Source organism: Littorina saxatilis, unplaced genomic scaffold (assembly GCF_037325665.1).
Source record: "Littorina saxatilis isolate snail1 unplaced genomic scaffold, US_GU_Lsax_2.0 scaffold_356, whole genome shotgun sequence".
Classification (NCBI taxonomy): domain Eukaryota; kingdom Metazoa; phylum Mollusca; class Gastropoda; order Littorinimorpha; family Littorinidae; genus Littorina; species Littorina saxatilis.
The window spans coordinates 92361-108443 of record NW_027128839.1 but is presented as its reverse complement, the minus strand read 5'-3'; the positions used below and the strand labels follow the sequence as shown (position 1 = coordinate 108443).

The following is a 16083-nucleotide window of genomic DNA, read 5'->3' as shown; positions in this document are numbered from 1 at the left end:
CGCCTGCGCAGGTAGACTGGTTGAGTGATCGGATTCGATCAAACTTTCGCACAAAAACTCCTCTTTTCTTTGAATAACTGAAGAAAGGAGGAATAAAGAGGTTACATACCTCGTCTCAGTGATTATCAAAAATAATGGTCTCAGTTCGCGGTCATGAAAAAGCTCGCTGAAGCTCGCATTTTTCATAACTTCGACCATTATTTTTAATAATTACTGAGACTCGGCATGTGACCTCTACACACACACAACCGAGTCTTTTTAGCTTGTTTTGTGTTGTTAAAGATACACCTGAGATTACAATCTTGAAACCGCAGCATGGCATTCCTCCCGAAGACTGGCACCTCCGAGTTAGAGAATAAAACATACCAATGAATCTCTAGTGTGGATATTCTAGTACAATATAACTTAAATGGGTGTCACACTTGCGTTACGTTTCACGGCTTATGCATCGCCTTGTGAGATTTGCTGATGAAATCGCGGTCACACTCTCATGAAATTTCATAACGCGGTTCAAGATGACCACTTCCACCTACTCACTCGCACGTGAGAATGGCCGATTTCGAAGAAGAAACTAGTCTCGGCCCGCCTGAATAACAATGACCGAGACTTCTTGTAATTCCTTCGCGTGAGGTCGAACCCTCTTTCGCCATAATGTGACGTCTTCAAGACATATAACCCTGACTTTTCTTTCTGATTACTGTGTCCCATGAATACATTTTTGAAAAACGATCACCACGTATGCTTAAAGGCACAGTAAGCCTCCCGTAAACCATCACAGATACTGTCAGGCTTTTAAACACAGTACAAACACCCTTTCATTTAAACACTCACGTCGCTTGAGAACATCCTAGGTGCCCTCCATAAAGAGCGAGAAATTTTCAAAGAATTTATTTTTGCGTGGTTTATCTTACCCCTGAGCCATCGTGAACCCGTTTGATCCAGTTTCCCTTTTTCACAATGTAGTCGTCAGTTAGTAATTTGAATGCGACTCGATGTGAGCTTGTCTGCAATAGCACGTTATTATGTACCTCTGACTATGCACGAAACAAACGGCTGTGGTTCACAAGAACTCTAGCGATGGCTTTTGACTGTTCAGAGGAAACCGTCGTCTGCTACGAGAACCATGACCTTGCGTGACCCTGCTTCCGGGCTTTTCTTTTTTCACACTTTCAAAACTTCGAATTGTACTGATCTAGCTTGTCTTGATGAAAAAATAATTCTTTTATGATTTAAGAATGTTTGTATAACAAGCTGTCAATTTATTATTTAGATTTTAAAAGTTAGGTCTAGCGCCAAAACGCACCAGAAAGTGGTTTCCGTCTTTTTAGAAAACCAAGTGGTCGCTACTTATTCTGTACTCTAGCAAACGCATGCAAATTTCGTGCTGTACGGGGTTAAAACACATTGCTCAACCTAAACAAACACACTGTCCATTGTAAAATATACATGGTCTCGAAAGACTACCAACACAGCATTTAGATTGAAAAATAGAACGCTCAAACACTAATTCTAAGGTATTTCTCGTGTGTGTCGTCATCTATTCAAACCCAAACCAAACTGTGTAGCTATTTGGGCAATATAGAATCTCTACATCTAGCATCATGGCGTGAAATTGTAACAAGCTCCTCTCATGATCGAAAGCACGGTGTGTTAACAGATTCCGCGTACATGGTTCGTACACCGGATGTTTCGGTTCGTACGGCCTCAGTTTTGGCACTCGGTCGAACGAACACGTTGCGGTAAATTGTGCGGAAGTTGGGACTCGATCCTGACACGGGAGAGCCGACGAGGAAAACCGCTTGCTTATTACTATTCATTTAATTATCTAGCATAGTTACAATTCAGTTGAGCAAATCATTGTTAGAGAAGCTATAGATAACTGCATAGCAAATGTTCCTTCAACTAAAAGGGTCCACTTCGCAAGAAAACGTTCCCAAAATGGCTCCATGGAATGTATCACTTAATTAAAGAACTTTAATTAAGTTCAACGTTGTTCGTCAAAAATGGTGGTGTTCATGGAAGCCCATGTCCATTTATTTACAGATCACTGTCGGAAGTGTAGTTAAAACTGATGTCCCGTATGTACATGTGCTTACCCTTTTCAATTTAACTTTTTCCTGTGCATCTGGTAGGCAGCAGTGGAGAATGTTTTCGACATGTGGAATTCCCCAATTGCTTCCTCGTCCAGTGACAGCTATGTCTCCATACTGAATGCCTTTGGGATATTTTTGTCGGCATTGTTCTTGAAGCCTGTTCCCTTTTTCTTTTAGAATTGCTCTTGAAAGTGTGCCCTTTGAAAGGTCAAGCTGTGGGTTGCTTGGGAGCACGAGAAATATTTCCTGTAAAAATACAAACAAGAACATATCACCGTAGGGTGAAATTCACATTCTGTCAATAGAGCAAACAAATAAAACATCCGAATAAGCGTCAGTACACCTCTTTTATGAACGGTTTGTTTTGTGGGACCTGAAGCACTGGTATCCCGTCACTCTGAAAGAAATAGAGGTTTGCAAATGATTTATTTGGATGGCCCTTCAACTTTGTAAGCTCTAATTTGTCAAAAAAACTTTCCCAAAATAGCTCCTTATGTGTACTATATTTCAGAAGCAGATACTCTAAAGATTTTTTTGCGACAGTCATGCACCGACTTTAAATGCTTAGTGTATCTGTTCCTTGTCCAATCTTCTTGAGTTTGGTAGCGTTATATACATACTAAGCTAGGTTTTATTGATACTATAATAATGAATGTTAATTTCACTGGTGCATTTGAGTACAGTTAATGAAATGAATTAAATAGTTTCATCCAAATAGGTGCATCAGGTGAGAAATTTCCTGCTTTAAGGTTGAACATTCCACATATGAGAGTCTTTTAGGTCTACTTTCTTTTGAGCGATTAACCACACACAAATAATGTTTGGTCATCATTTACATTGCATATTTTTCCCAAGTACCAAAATTGTTGTGCAGATTATCAAAACCAATCATTTCGTAGGCAAGTACAAAAGCAAGTACAGTAACTGTTGAGTTAATACCAATTCGTAATGTTAGGCTATCACTCAAGAAAAAAAATGTTTGCTTCATTTACAATTCTCAGGCATTTTAATAAGTTCAACTCATTCAACATAATATCAACAAGTCGCGTGAAGCATTATAAAAACATTTAGTCAGTCGGTATCAAACTAAACGATCAACACAAAAAAGAGTATTCGCCGAGATTACATTAAGATAGTCTCGGCTAACCATACCCGAAGACCGAGATGTGTCATACTATATATTTACATGTTAGCATAAGCAGTCAGCAAATCTCCCCCCCCCTCCCCCTCAACCCCGTTTTGTACACACACACAGGCGCACAAATGCATGCACGCACGCACCAGACCTGTTTACCCTTACGATTTTGGCGTAATTTATTACGATTTTCTGCAAAAAATACGCCATTCCGCTATTCGTGTCAAGACTACGATTTTCATAAATAAAAAAATGTAAAAAAAAAATAAACAAAAATTATTGTTTTTTTCAATGGCAAAATGGGGTGAAAAAGCACAGGACTGACCAGAGATCATGTCTGTCTGATGAGACGCTGGAGAGCCTTATTCTAGTGGTGAAGTCTCGCCCTCACTCATTCGGCAAGCGCAAGTACAGTAGAGAAGCGCTTGACACACTGAAAAAGGCCTACTACGAGCAAAAGAAAAAGAATCAGTGATGCATGTGCTTTTGATGTGATCTTCTTTGAAATTATGATGACAACAAAAACTGACTGATTTGTTTTGTTTGTGAATGATGGATATATGTGCATGATTGCGTTTCACGGACACAGTTGTCGTGCGTTGTAATTGGCGACGAATGCTGGATGATTACTATTTTTGTGCCAGGATTACTATTTTTGGGGCTGAGCATTACTCCAAAACACTTATGGGGGTAAACAGGTCTGACGCACGCACCGACACGTACACACGAACTCGAAGCAGTATAGCGAAGCCTCCCCCTCTTCGACGACATTCATCCCCTTCCTTACAATAACACAGACGCAGACACAGACACGTACACACAAACCAGAACATGCACGACCATTGTGAGGACAAATGAGTCAAACTGCGACCTGTACGTGTGTTACGCGTGATTGTTCTGAAAAGTGACTATTACATGATTGTTCTGAAAGTCTACTATTTATTTCATCGTAAACATGTAAGCCCTCATACGTGATTGTTCTGAAAGCTTACTAATTTACATGATTGTTCTGAAACTCTACTAAAGGTAAACTTGCTTCACCCGTGAAATGTTGTCAAATATGGAACAATATGTATACCCCAGCCCAACGAAGTTGGAGGGGGGTATACTGGATTCACTTTGTCCATCTGTCTGTGTGTATGTCTGTATGTATATGGAACAATATTTTGATACAATGATACTAAATCTTAAGTGAAATTGATATTTATACCCCCGCCCAATGAATACAAACTCAACACGTAATACGTTTCATACATTGAACATGTCTTCTTTATTGTTCTCAGCTCAAAATTCAAATTAAATGCCCAAAGGCAAAAATTATTTATAATCTTCAAAAATGTAATGATTCTTCTTGAGTTTTCCCAACTCAAAATTCTAATTACAGGTTTAAAGGGACACATAGAAACTTTTGATTTTCCCTCTTTGCCATGCTTAGGTGGCTAGGTCACCAAAATGGATCGAAAAGCATGGCAAAGAGGAACAAGTCGCGTAAGGCGAAAATACAACATTTAGTCAAGTAGCTGTCGAACTCACAGAATGAAACTAAACGCAATGCAACGCAGCAAGACCGTAACTATACTCGTAACATCGTCAGTCCACCGCTCACGGCAAAGGCAGTGAAATTGACAAGAAGAGCGGGGTAGTAGTTGCGCTGAGAACGATAGCACGCTTTTCTGTACCTCTCTTCGTTTTAACTTTCTGAGCGTGTTTTTAATCCAAACATATCATATCTATATGGTTTTGGAATCAGGAACCGACAAGGAATAAGATGAAGGTGTTTTTAAATTGATTTGGACAATTTAATTTTGATAATAATTTTTATATTTTTAATTTTCAGAGCTTGTTTTTAATCAAAATATAACATATTTATATATTTTTGGAATCAGAAAATGATAAAAAAATAAGATGTACGTAAATTTGGATCGTTTTATAAAAAAAATATTTTTTTTTTACTATTTTTAGATTTTTAATGACCAAACTCACTCATTAGTTTTTAAGCCACCAACCTGAAATGCAATACCGAACACCGGCCTTTGTCGAAGATTACTTGACCAAAATTTCAACCAATTTGGTTGAAAAATGAGAGCGTGACAGTGCCGCCTCAACTTTCACGAAAAGCCGGATATGACGTCATCAAAGACATTTTTTGAAAAAATGAAAAAAAGAAATGGGGATTTCATACCCAGGAACTCTCATGTCAAATTTCATAAAGATCGGTCCAGTAGTTTAGTCTGAATCGCTCTACACACACACACAGACAGACAGACAGACAGACAGACAGACAGACAGACAGACAGACACACACACATACACCACGACCCTCGTCTCGATTCCCCCCTCTACGTTAAAATATTTAGTCAAAACTTGACTAAATATAAAAATGGAAGCTAATTTTTGCCCCTTTAAAGACGAAAGGCACAACAAATAATTTTCACAAATGAAACTTTTTTTGTTTATGAACTAAAAATTCAAGTGGAGAGGGGATGAGAGACGTGAGGAGATGGCCGGGGTTGCGAGATGGGTGGGGAGTCTGGGCTATAAAGTTCTTGCACGCGAGACAATATATTTCTTTTTTGTGTGTGTGTGGGGGGGGGGTATTTTGTTTATCAACTCTCTCTATCTCTCTCTCTCTCTCTCTAACTCTCTCACTCACACTCTCTCTCTCACACTCTCTCTCTCTCTCACTCTCTCTAACTCTCTCTAACTCTCTCACACTCTCTCTCACTCTCTCTCTGTCTCTCTCTCTTTCTCTCTCGCTTCGACTTCCGGTGGTCGCTGTGGCAAGACACGAACACATTTGCTGTGTCAAAAGTTCGACATGTTCAGCAACAACAGCCACTAAGATGTCAGTTTTAGGCCTACCTAAAACTGTGGAGTCTATTCTGACCACCATTATCGCGGACCACGTTCTTATCTCCTGGAAGGTGACGGGCGAAGGCGACAAACCTGTCGTCGTGCTTCGCTTCAACTCCGCAGATCAACAAGATGGCGAGCCGACATTACCAGTGGGCGCGTGGAGACGCAAACCCCCGTCACAGATACGACGCGACAAGAAAAGGGCAGAAGACAGGCGTGCTACTTCACGGACTGACGAAACAAGAACAGAATACATTGTGACACAGTGCTCCACAGAAACAAACAAAAGACAGGAACAAGAAAATAAGGCAAGTGATAACATTGTTGACATACTTCGCCATCCGGTCTATTTTTAGCCACCCCTGAGTTCATGCCTCCGTCACAACATGACAGTACACATTCCTGTGTTGACACGCCACGCTCTGCACGTGAGACAGACCCACCGCCTGCCACTTACACAAGGCGCAGTGGAGAGGAACATGTAAACAATAGAGACGACACCATGTGTTTGGGCGCAAGTGGTTGGCAGACCAAAGACTGTTCGCATGATAGTGCGGTAAATCAGACAGACGACAACAGTGAGAGTCTGGAACACATGGAAAAGATAACGTCTGAAAGAGGTATTGACATCAGACACATCAAGCTGCTGGCTAGTGAACTGAGAGACCGCCGTAAACAAAGACTTCTCCGCGATAGAAGAAGAAATGAATCTTTTGATATTGTTGTATTTGAAGAACATATTGGCACCCAGAGTTTGTACTGCAAAAGTGATGATGTTGTGCTCATGTATGATTTCAACACAGATCGTAAACGCTGGTTCTTCGATCAGTCAGACAACATGACCAAGATTCAGAAACATGCCATGTCGTGTCTTCGGACATTGCCCCCGATCAGCAAAGATCGGTACGCTGAATTGTACAAAGAAGAACTGGAAGAAGATCTGAGAATAGTGTCTCGCGTAGTCCGCTTTTACTTAGGATGAACAGTTTCAAACACCGTGATGTTTTCATTCTTGGTTCTCTAATGCTGAAAAGGGCCGTCACACAATATCTGTCACCACAGGGAAGAAAACAACAGACTGAAGGACTGATCAAATCACGATGTTATGATGCATGGTATTGGTGTGCAGTGTGAGTCAAGGTATCCCTGACTCTGACAAATGCAGTGGACTCTCTATCGGACTTCCAGTAGCGAGAACTCTGCGCGATCGTGCATGCTTCGGTATATAGAAAGCTTTGTACTTCGACATCCCAACCCCACAACACCCTTTCGCTATAAACATGTGTTTTCGCGAATAAAACATTCTGATTCTGATTCTGATTCTCTCCCTCTCTCTCTCCCCCTCTCTCTCTCTCTCTCTTTCTCTCTCTCTCTCTCTCTCTCTCTCTCTCTCTCTCTCTCTCTCTCTCTCTCTCTCTCTGTGAATATTTTTGTCATCCTAAATATTGGGGGGGGGGGGATGCAAAAAGACATGTTTGCCCCCCCCCCCCCACCCCAGGAACAGCAGCTGCCCCTCCCCCCCACACCAGTTTCCGACGCCAGTGCACTGAGTACATACGCACACACACACCACACATACACAAACATGAAAGCTAAATTTATTAGTACGTACATCTCTGTTTTCAGTGACACTTGGTTTTTTTTTTATTACACAGCAACCACCAGCATTTTTTATATGAATTATTCAAATGGTTTGATAAAGTGTCAGTTGATATGAACAAACCTCCCCCACCCCCTACACCTAAAAAAAAAGGGAGTGGAGAGACGGATCAACTCAAACACACATCTGAAGCTGTCGCGCACACAGAAGACGGATCAACTCAAACACACTTCGTTGGGCAGGGGTACACATATTGTTCCATATCTGACTACATTTCACGGGTGAAACAAGTTTACCTTTAGTAGAGTTTCAGAACAATCATGTAAATTAGTAAGCTTTCAGAACAATCACGTATGAGGGCTTACATGATTACGATGAAATAAATAGTATACTTTCAGAACAATCATGTAATAGTCACTTTTCAGAACAATCACGCGTAACATACGTGCATACCTAGCATATGAAAACCAACCCATTAGGTTTTCGTCGTTATCTGCATGTACTACTTGTCTATCGCGTTTTCTAAGTATGGTGTGGACAGTACCACTGTGTCTATACTATTTTTTGTACCTCAACAGTTTACTGAGAGTGGTTGGGTTGAAAGGAAAACTCTCGGCAATGGTGCCCTTTTTTTTTTTGGCTGGTTGACTTTCAACAGTATCGATAATTGAATTGCGCTTTGCGCGTTCCCCCATGGCGACTGCGGTTAAGAATGCAAAAATTAACAAGCACTTGAAGTTCAAGTGTTACAATCATTCTGCACATGTGCACAGTCATTTAACGAACTTGAAAACACCAAATTTAGATTTAGGTGCCTGTCTAGTCCTTCCAGTCAGTCTGGATCACATCCGGTGTGAGCATTGTAAAACATTTAAATCTAAATTGAGTGATCCTTTCAACAATCACTACACACTTAAAGGTACTGAACTTGTCAAATCCAGGTGCACGGAGCCCCTGGGGCTTTTAGTCATACCTCAGGCAGCTATCCGTTGGAAGAACTACCAAGTTTCATTGACTTGCACCCAAAGAGTCAAGAACTGCGATTTTTTACGAATTAATTTCGTACTCGGACCCGGCTGGTCTTGACCTATTTTTGGATCTAAATTTAGATCAGGTAGATCACCACATGCACATCATGCACAACTGAAAAGACACGTCACTAGCAAACTATGTCAGACGTCATCATGAATTTGTGTAAAACAAAATGGAGGCCGGAATCACTCAGTTGAATCGAACTCCGACCAAACACCAACGTAATAACTAGGTTAATTTATGCACTCGCGTGAACAAGAAACTGTCGAGCTTCACAGATGTCGTCGTTGGGTAGTTTTGGGTTTGTTTTACTACCATGGGAGGATTTTTGAACTGTAAATGCACTCAGCTGCAACAAAAACGCAAAACGAAGGCTGTGAGCTGCACTGTGCCTTTAACTGTGAACAATTGTATACAGTTTGTCATACGTTCAACCGTAGAATTCATCTTTCAACATATTAATTGGTTATATGAATAATAATACGGATATACAGCATGACTATCTACAGCACACGAATTTAACAAGGGACATACCTACCTCTACGAATTCTAAGTCGTTCACACAACGGAGAGAAACTCTTGGATATGAAGGTGCTTCTGCAAGAGTTGCGAAAATAATAACAGATATGCAGTTACAGACTAGTCCCTTCAAAGACATGTCTTTTGTTTCATCGTCTAAAAGTAAGATATATAAGAATAAGAATAAGAATACTTTATTATCTCATAGAGAAATTCAGGCGTGGTACATAGCAATAAAGTAGATGTGTACTGCCGGGCAGTACATACCCCAAGCGAAGTCGTCCATCTGTGTGTACATGATTCTCTCTCTCTCTCTCTCTCTCTCTCTCTCTCTCTCTCTCTCTCTCTCTCTCTCTCTCTCTCTCTCTGTCTTAAAATGTGTCATCGATGACGTGTTTTCATACTTGCTAATGCGGCAGGCTAATCATGACGTCAAATTGAAACTTCTTGAAGTCTCTCAGAAAGGGACATGAAAACCATGTGGGGGTTACTGGTTTGGGCTGAAAAAAAACCCAACTCCACCTAAAATTCAAGCGCCTATGGGGCTGAATTATGCAGCATAAATTGTGAAACATCAGGATATCTCACACTTTCAATTCTGCCATCATGTCAAATCTGACAACAAACCTACCCACAAAATGTCATAAATATCGGTGTAGAATTGAGACTTAACGGTTTTTAACTGCCAAAAATAGGTTTTTTTGACTGGAATAGTTTGTCTTGAAATTCAGTTTGGGACAACGGACCCACCCACTAAATTTCATAAAGATAGGTGAAAATTTAAATGTAACGGTTTTTAACTGCCAAAATTATGTTTTTCTTCTGGAAAAGTATGGAGTGAAAATCAGTTGGGGACAACGAACCTACCAACAAAATTTCATAAATATCGATGAAGAATTGAGATTTAACGGTTTTTAACTGCCAAAAATAAGGTTTTTTGTCTGGAAAAGTATGTCTTAAAATTCAGTTTGGGACAACGGACCCACCCACTAAATTTCATAAAGATAGGTGAAGAATTGAAATTTAACGTTTTTTAACTGCCAAAATTATGTCTTTCTTCTGGAAAAGTATAGAGTGAAAATCAGTTGGGGACAACGAACCTACCCACAAAATTTCATAAATATCGGTGAAGAATTGAAATTTAACGGTTTTTAACTGCCAAAATTATGTTTTTCTTCTGGAAAAGTATGGAGTGAAAATAAGTTGGGGACAACAAACCTACCTTTAAAATTTCATAAGAATCAGTGAAGAAATAGGATTTAACGATTTTTTAACAGCCTTGACACTGAACATTTGATAAATCATTGGTGATGTCATCATAACCCAGTCGTTGTAGTTGTCGTCGTAGTTGTTGGTGTTGTTGTTGTCATGTTCGTTGTCGTGATTGTTGTTGTTCTCGTGTTGTTGTTTTTGTTGTTGTTGTTGTTGTTGTTGTTGTTGTTGTTGTTGTTGTCGTCGTCGTCGTCGATGTCATTTGTTGTTGTTGTTGTTATCGTCGTCGTCGTCGTCGTCATCGTCGTCGTTGTCAGAGGTTATTTCTAAAGATTTCATTGATAGTCTTTGTTCTCGTCACCAAGACTTGCTAAGAACAAGCTTGGAACAGCAAGAGTTCCAAGAACAAGATTAGAACAACTCATTACATCATTACCAGTACGTCATTTGTATTTAGAACACACTTTAGAAAAAAACTCTTCAGCTACAAACCAGTCACCCTCACATGTCCGAGGTGTTTGTCTAAACCACTTACTGAAATGTTTTGAGGTTTAATGACCATACACATGTTGAACCGGTGAGTGTCTTCCGCTGCTTAATTCGCAAATAACTATTTTATTAAAGTCCGCTTGAAACGCTCAAAGATGAAATTCCATGTTAAAAAGTGACAAAAGTTTCACATTTTCCCGTTGTAACAGCTTCCGATGATATTATATGAAAATTCTGATCCTCTGAGAGGATTCCCCGAAACAAAATCAGTTTGTACGCCTAATTTTAATAGAATTGTCCAAACAGTGTCGCTAATATTGTGCTAAAAGATGAATTCTAGAACAATGTCCAGACAGACACCACTTGGCAAAAAAAATTTCAGTGCTGGGAGATGAAAAAAAAAACTACCTCGCTACGCGCGGGCTCTGCCCGCGCTCCGCTTGGATAATACAAGCAGGACATTGTTTTTACATAAGACATATAGCACTATATAACAGGGCAGGTTATAAAGTTAACACACCTCCCACATACCTCTCTGGCCTTTCCTTGCATTGTGCTTACGCATTCAGTCATGAACACACCCATGTCTCACTTACACATCGCACACATGGACATTCTTATACGCTCAACTTACCCATTCACACATGGACATTCGACCACGCTCCACTTACACATTCTTATACGCTCCACTTGCACATTCACACATGGGCATTCCTATATGCTCCACTTACACATTCCCACATGGACATTCGACTACGCCCACTTACACATTCCCACACGGACATCTTTAAAGCACTGCGCTTACATATTCTCGCACACCTACGCGTATAACGGACTATGGCTAAACATCATTGCAAAAAATCATAGCATACAATATATTACAGAAAAAAAATAAAAAAATACGGACGTTCATAAAACCAATACATACATGTACATTACTACTGATTGCACTGGCAGAAGAGGGGCTGAGTCGGGTATGTGGATGTGTTTACATGTTGCCGAGGGTGATGAATTTGGGGATGAAGCTGTTTTGCAGCCTGAGTGTCCTAGCTTTGTGCGTGCGAAGTCTACGGCCAGAGGGAAGGAGTTCATAGAGGTGGGCAAGGACATGGGACCTATCTGAAGCTATCCGCCTACTCTTTTTCACCACACGCTTTTCATACAGGGACTCCACACTTGCTTGCTGCCTGCCAATCACCTTGCTACTGACATTCACCATTCGCACTAAGACATTCCTGTTCTTCACACTCAGACCTCCATACCAGGACACAAAACCAAAAGTGATGACAGACTCGATGAAAGAGCGGTAGAAAGTTTGAAGGATAGAAGGGTTCACATTCAACTTCCTAAGTTTCTGAAGGCAGTAGATGCGTGACTGACATTTTTGGCTCACGAAGTGTAGCCTATGCGATGCTAACTTTTGTCTGTCTGTGCGTGCGGGCGTATGTATGTATGTATGTATGTATGTCTGTGATAGAAACTTTAACATTTGAAGACGTCATATTACATTGACGTCACATTATGACGTACGAGGGTTAGACGTCACGCGATGGAATTACTGAAAGTCTCGGTGATTGTTATTTTGAGCGGGCCGAGACTATTTGGCAGTCGTGTCCATGTAAGTAGGCTACATGCAGACAGACAGATCTAGATCTAGTGTCTCGCTTTCTTGCACAGTTTCACCAATGCTCTTTCTGTGTGTGTGTGTGTGTGTGTGTGTGTGTGTGTGTGTGTGTGTGTGTGTGTGTGTGTGTGTGTGTGTGTGTGTGTGTGTACTGTGTGTGTGTGTGTGACGGAGTGATTGAGTTTGTGTTACTGTTTGTCGATTTCTTACGTGAGCCTTGAAGGCTTCGCCTCTTGTTTGTGTATGAGGGTGGTGTTTGCATTGAAGGACAGCTTATCATCGATAACTGTGCCAAGATACTTATATTCAGTCACACGCTCAACAGTCACACCATCAATCATCAGGTCAGGGACACGGGCAGGGTTTCTTCTAAAGTCTATCAGAAGTTCTTTGGTCTTTGTCACATTTAGGTCTAAAAAGTTGTCTTTACAACAGAACACTGTACTTGTCAAACTGTGACATGTGTTTCAGAAGCAGCTTGAAGTGAGAACAACTGAAACAAGTTAAAATATGGCCTGCCTTTTTGTTTACTGCGCATGCTCTTATACAGGAAAGCTGATTTAATAGAAATTAAATAGAACAATGGACACTTACGAGGCGTATCAAAACAAATGTAATGCACTTGCAGTCCATGGCAATTATAAAAGGATACTGACAGGCTGCAAACACGTATTGAGCATTTTCAGGTGCATCAAACGATACCTAAACTAATAAGAACAATTGTGTTTCTACGTTTAAAATTTGTGAAATGTATACAGTCTGAGCAAATTAAAACAAGAAACACAAATATATATGCCCTTACCGTCCTGATGAGCGCTCTGTTTACAAGTGTTTTCACTGCCGGCCCCTTGCTTTTGGAAAGCATCCTGAAACCACAGAAACAGCATAACTTGACAAACAGACACAAACCGACAGACAGGCAGCCAAAAAATGGCAGACCGAAGATGTAAGACGGACAGGGATGAACGAAGACAACAGCAAAGAGAATACAAAGAGAAAGGAAGAAGAAGAATGGCATAAAATATAGACACGCAGACTCGCATAAAGTAATGAGCGCATGGGCACGTACACAGTTGAACAGTTATAGTATATATACTCAGGGGCGGACGAGGGGGGGTGCACAGGGTGCAGGTGCACCCCCCCTTCAGCAAAAAAAAAAAAAAAAAAAATTTTGGAAAGCTGATTCTATGACCATTTCTAAGTTCAAATGGCCATTTTCCTTCTTTGGGCCAAAAAATTTTCCGGGGGGGCATGCCCCAGGACCCCCCTAGTAAATTCGGGCGCTTCGCGCACATCACATTCACTTTCGATTCAAAGTGCACCCCCTCTTACAAAGCAACTGATCCGACCCTGATAGTAGGGAGATTTAATAAACGAAACGTCGGGACGTTTCGTTTTGAAGTTGTGGTAAACGTCATCATTTCGGGGGTCTCTCGCTGGAAAGGTGAAGGTCAACTGAAACGGAACGTGGAACGTCAAAACGCAGTCACGTTTTCCACCCCCAAAAAACGAACAATATTTCGTCAACTTTTGTGAGTATTTTTGCACACTAACAGTTTTATTTGTTGGCCATTTTATGCATTGCTAGATTCATCAACCCTTTCACAGTCTTTCAGCGCTGAGAATGTGTTCATTGGAGGTAGACAACTGTTGTGAACTGAAATATTTTGAAGGGTGCTGATCCTGGTACATTTATCCAACTTCATGGTGAAGAAAGCAAATGGCGAAGCAGAAGTAGGTCATCGCATCGAATTTTTATTCTGGCTTCGTATGTGATTTTGTATAAACAAAGTCTGTGTGATTTATTTGGACTGAAAATAATCAAAGTATGCCCGATTCTGGACCACCTCCTAGGGGTTTTTTTTCCATTCTGATCGAGGACAGACGTGATAATTTCACTTGAAGATTTATCGCCCTTCCTTCATTCCGAAACGAAACGTGAATATATCTAAATCTTGTCTGCGGCCTATGCCGTCTCGTTTCACGTTCCGTTTCGCGGGGTGACTCATTCACCAAACGAAACGAGCTGCAAAACGAAACGTGCTGTCCTTTGAATCTCCCTACTAACCGTCATAAACCGTTTTTGGCAGACACGTTTGAGTGCAGATCTGTGTGATGGGACCATTTATTGTAAATCCCGTAAATTGACTGGAAAGGACATCCATTCCCGCAACATATTTACAATAAACGGCTACACTCGATTTATAGAATGACTTAAGATTCAATGTGTATGTTACGACATGTGTAACGACAAATCACCAAAATTTTTGAAGGCAATGCATTGAGTATAGTTTCTGATACGCAACGTGTTTCGTCTTATTACCCTCTAAAATGGCATCAAACACCACCCTTTCTCCTATGACACCTACTCCGTTCAGCATGCCATAACGTAGGTAGACGTTAGGAGAACAATATGACTGCTTTGGATACAACTTAGATTGGTTTTTTTAAGTACATGCAAAAAAAGTTCCGTTTCAGCTTTTCTGATTTGTTTTCGATTTTAACGCGGCAACTTGCAGGTACCACTGTACTTAAACATATATTGTCTAAGCCGCCATATTGGAGAGTTTTCTGGCAAATTAGACCTTAAAAAGTTCAAGAGACTATAGCTGTACTGTAATTTAGAAAGACCTGCAACGATTTACTCAAAATTGCTCCAAAACAATGCCAAATATTTAAATGAAGTTTAATCAGGGAGCGGTTTGCATCGACAGCTCTCCTGTCAGGAGTCCGGACTTCCGGTCGTCTTTGTTTGTTTGTTTGTTTGTTTGCTTAACGCCCAGCCGACCACGAAGGGCCACATCAGGGCGGTGCTGCTTTGACATTTAACGTGCGCCACACACAAGACAGAAGTCGCAGCACAGGCTTCATGTTTCAACCAGTCACATTATTCCTACACCGGACCAACCAGTCCTAGCACTAACCCCATAATGCCAGACGCCAGGCGGAGCAGCCACTAGATTGCCAATTTTAAAGTCTTAGGTATGACCCGGCCTGGGTTCGAACCCACGACCTCCCGATCATGGGGCGGACGCCTTACCACTAGGCCACCGTGCCGGTCTTCCGGTCGTCATCATTACTGATTTAGTTTTCATCTATACCCATTCGTCAAAGCAGATCAAGACCGTTGGATTGAGGAAGTCAACCCAACAGTCTAGCTAACGCATGCAAATTCCACGTAGCATTTAACTGAAGCTCGCATTTTTCATGATCTGCAAACTTCATTATATTTAGTCAAGTTTTGACTAAATATTTTAACATCGAGGGGGAATCGAAACGAGGGTCGTGGTGTATGTGCGTCTGTCTGTCTGTCTGTGTGTGTGTGTGTGTGTGTGTAGAGCGATTCAGACTAAACTACTGGACCGATCTTTATGAAATTTGACATGAGAGTTCCTGGGTATGAAATCCCCGAACGTTTTTTTCATTTTTTTGATAAATGTCTTTGATGACGTCATATCCGGCTTTTCGTGAAAGTTGAGGCGGCACTGTCACGCCCTCATTTTTCAACCAAATTGGTTGAAAT

General features: G+C 40.9%; 1 protein-coding gene across 2 annotated transcripts in view; it reads right to left on the bottom strand.

Moving 5' to 3' along the window:
- LOC138957165 (protein mono-ADP-ribosyltransferase PARP15-like) overlaps positions 1 to 16083 on the bottom strand; it is a 45825-nt gene that overhangs the window by 12902 nt on the left and 16840 nt on the right. For both annotated transcript variants that reach the window (XM_070328322.1, XM_070328323.1), the window contains 3 exons: positions 13363 to 13426; positions 9255 to 9313; positions 2097 to 2339 (listed from right to left, as the gene is read on the bottom strand). In XM_070328322.1, coding sequence (XP_070184423.1) covers positions 2097 to 2339; positions 9255 to 9313; positions 13363 to 13426 — 366 coding nt within the window. The remainder of the gene's footprint in view (positions 1 to 2096; positions 2340 to 9254; positions 9314 to 13362; positions 13427 to 16083) is intronic.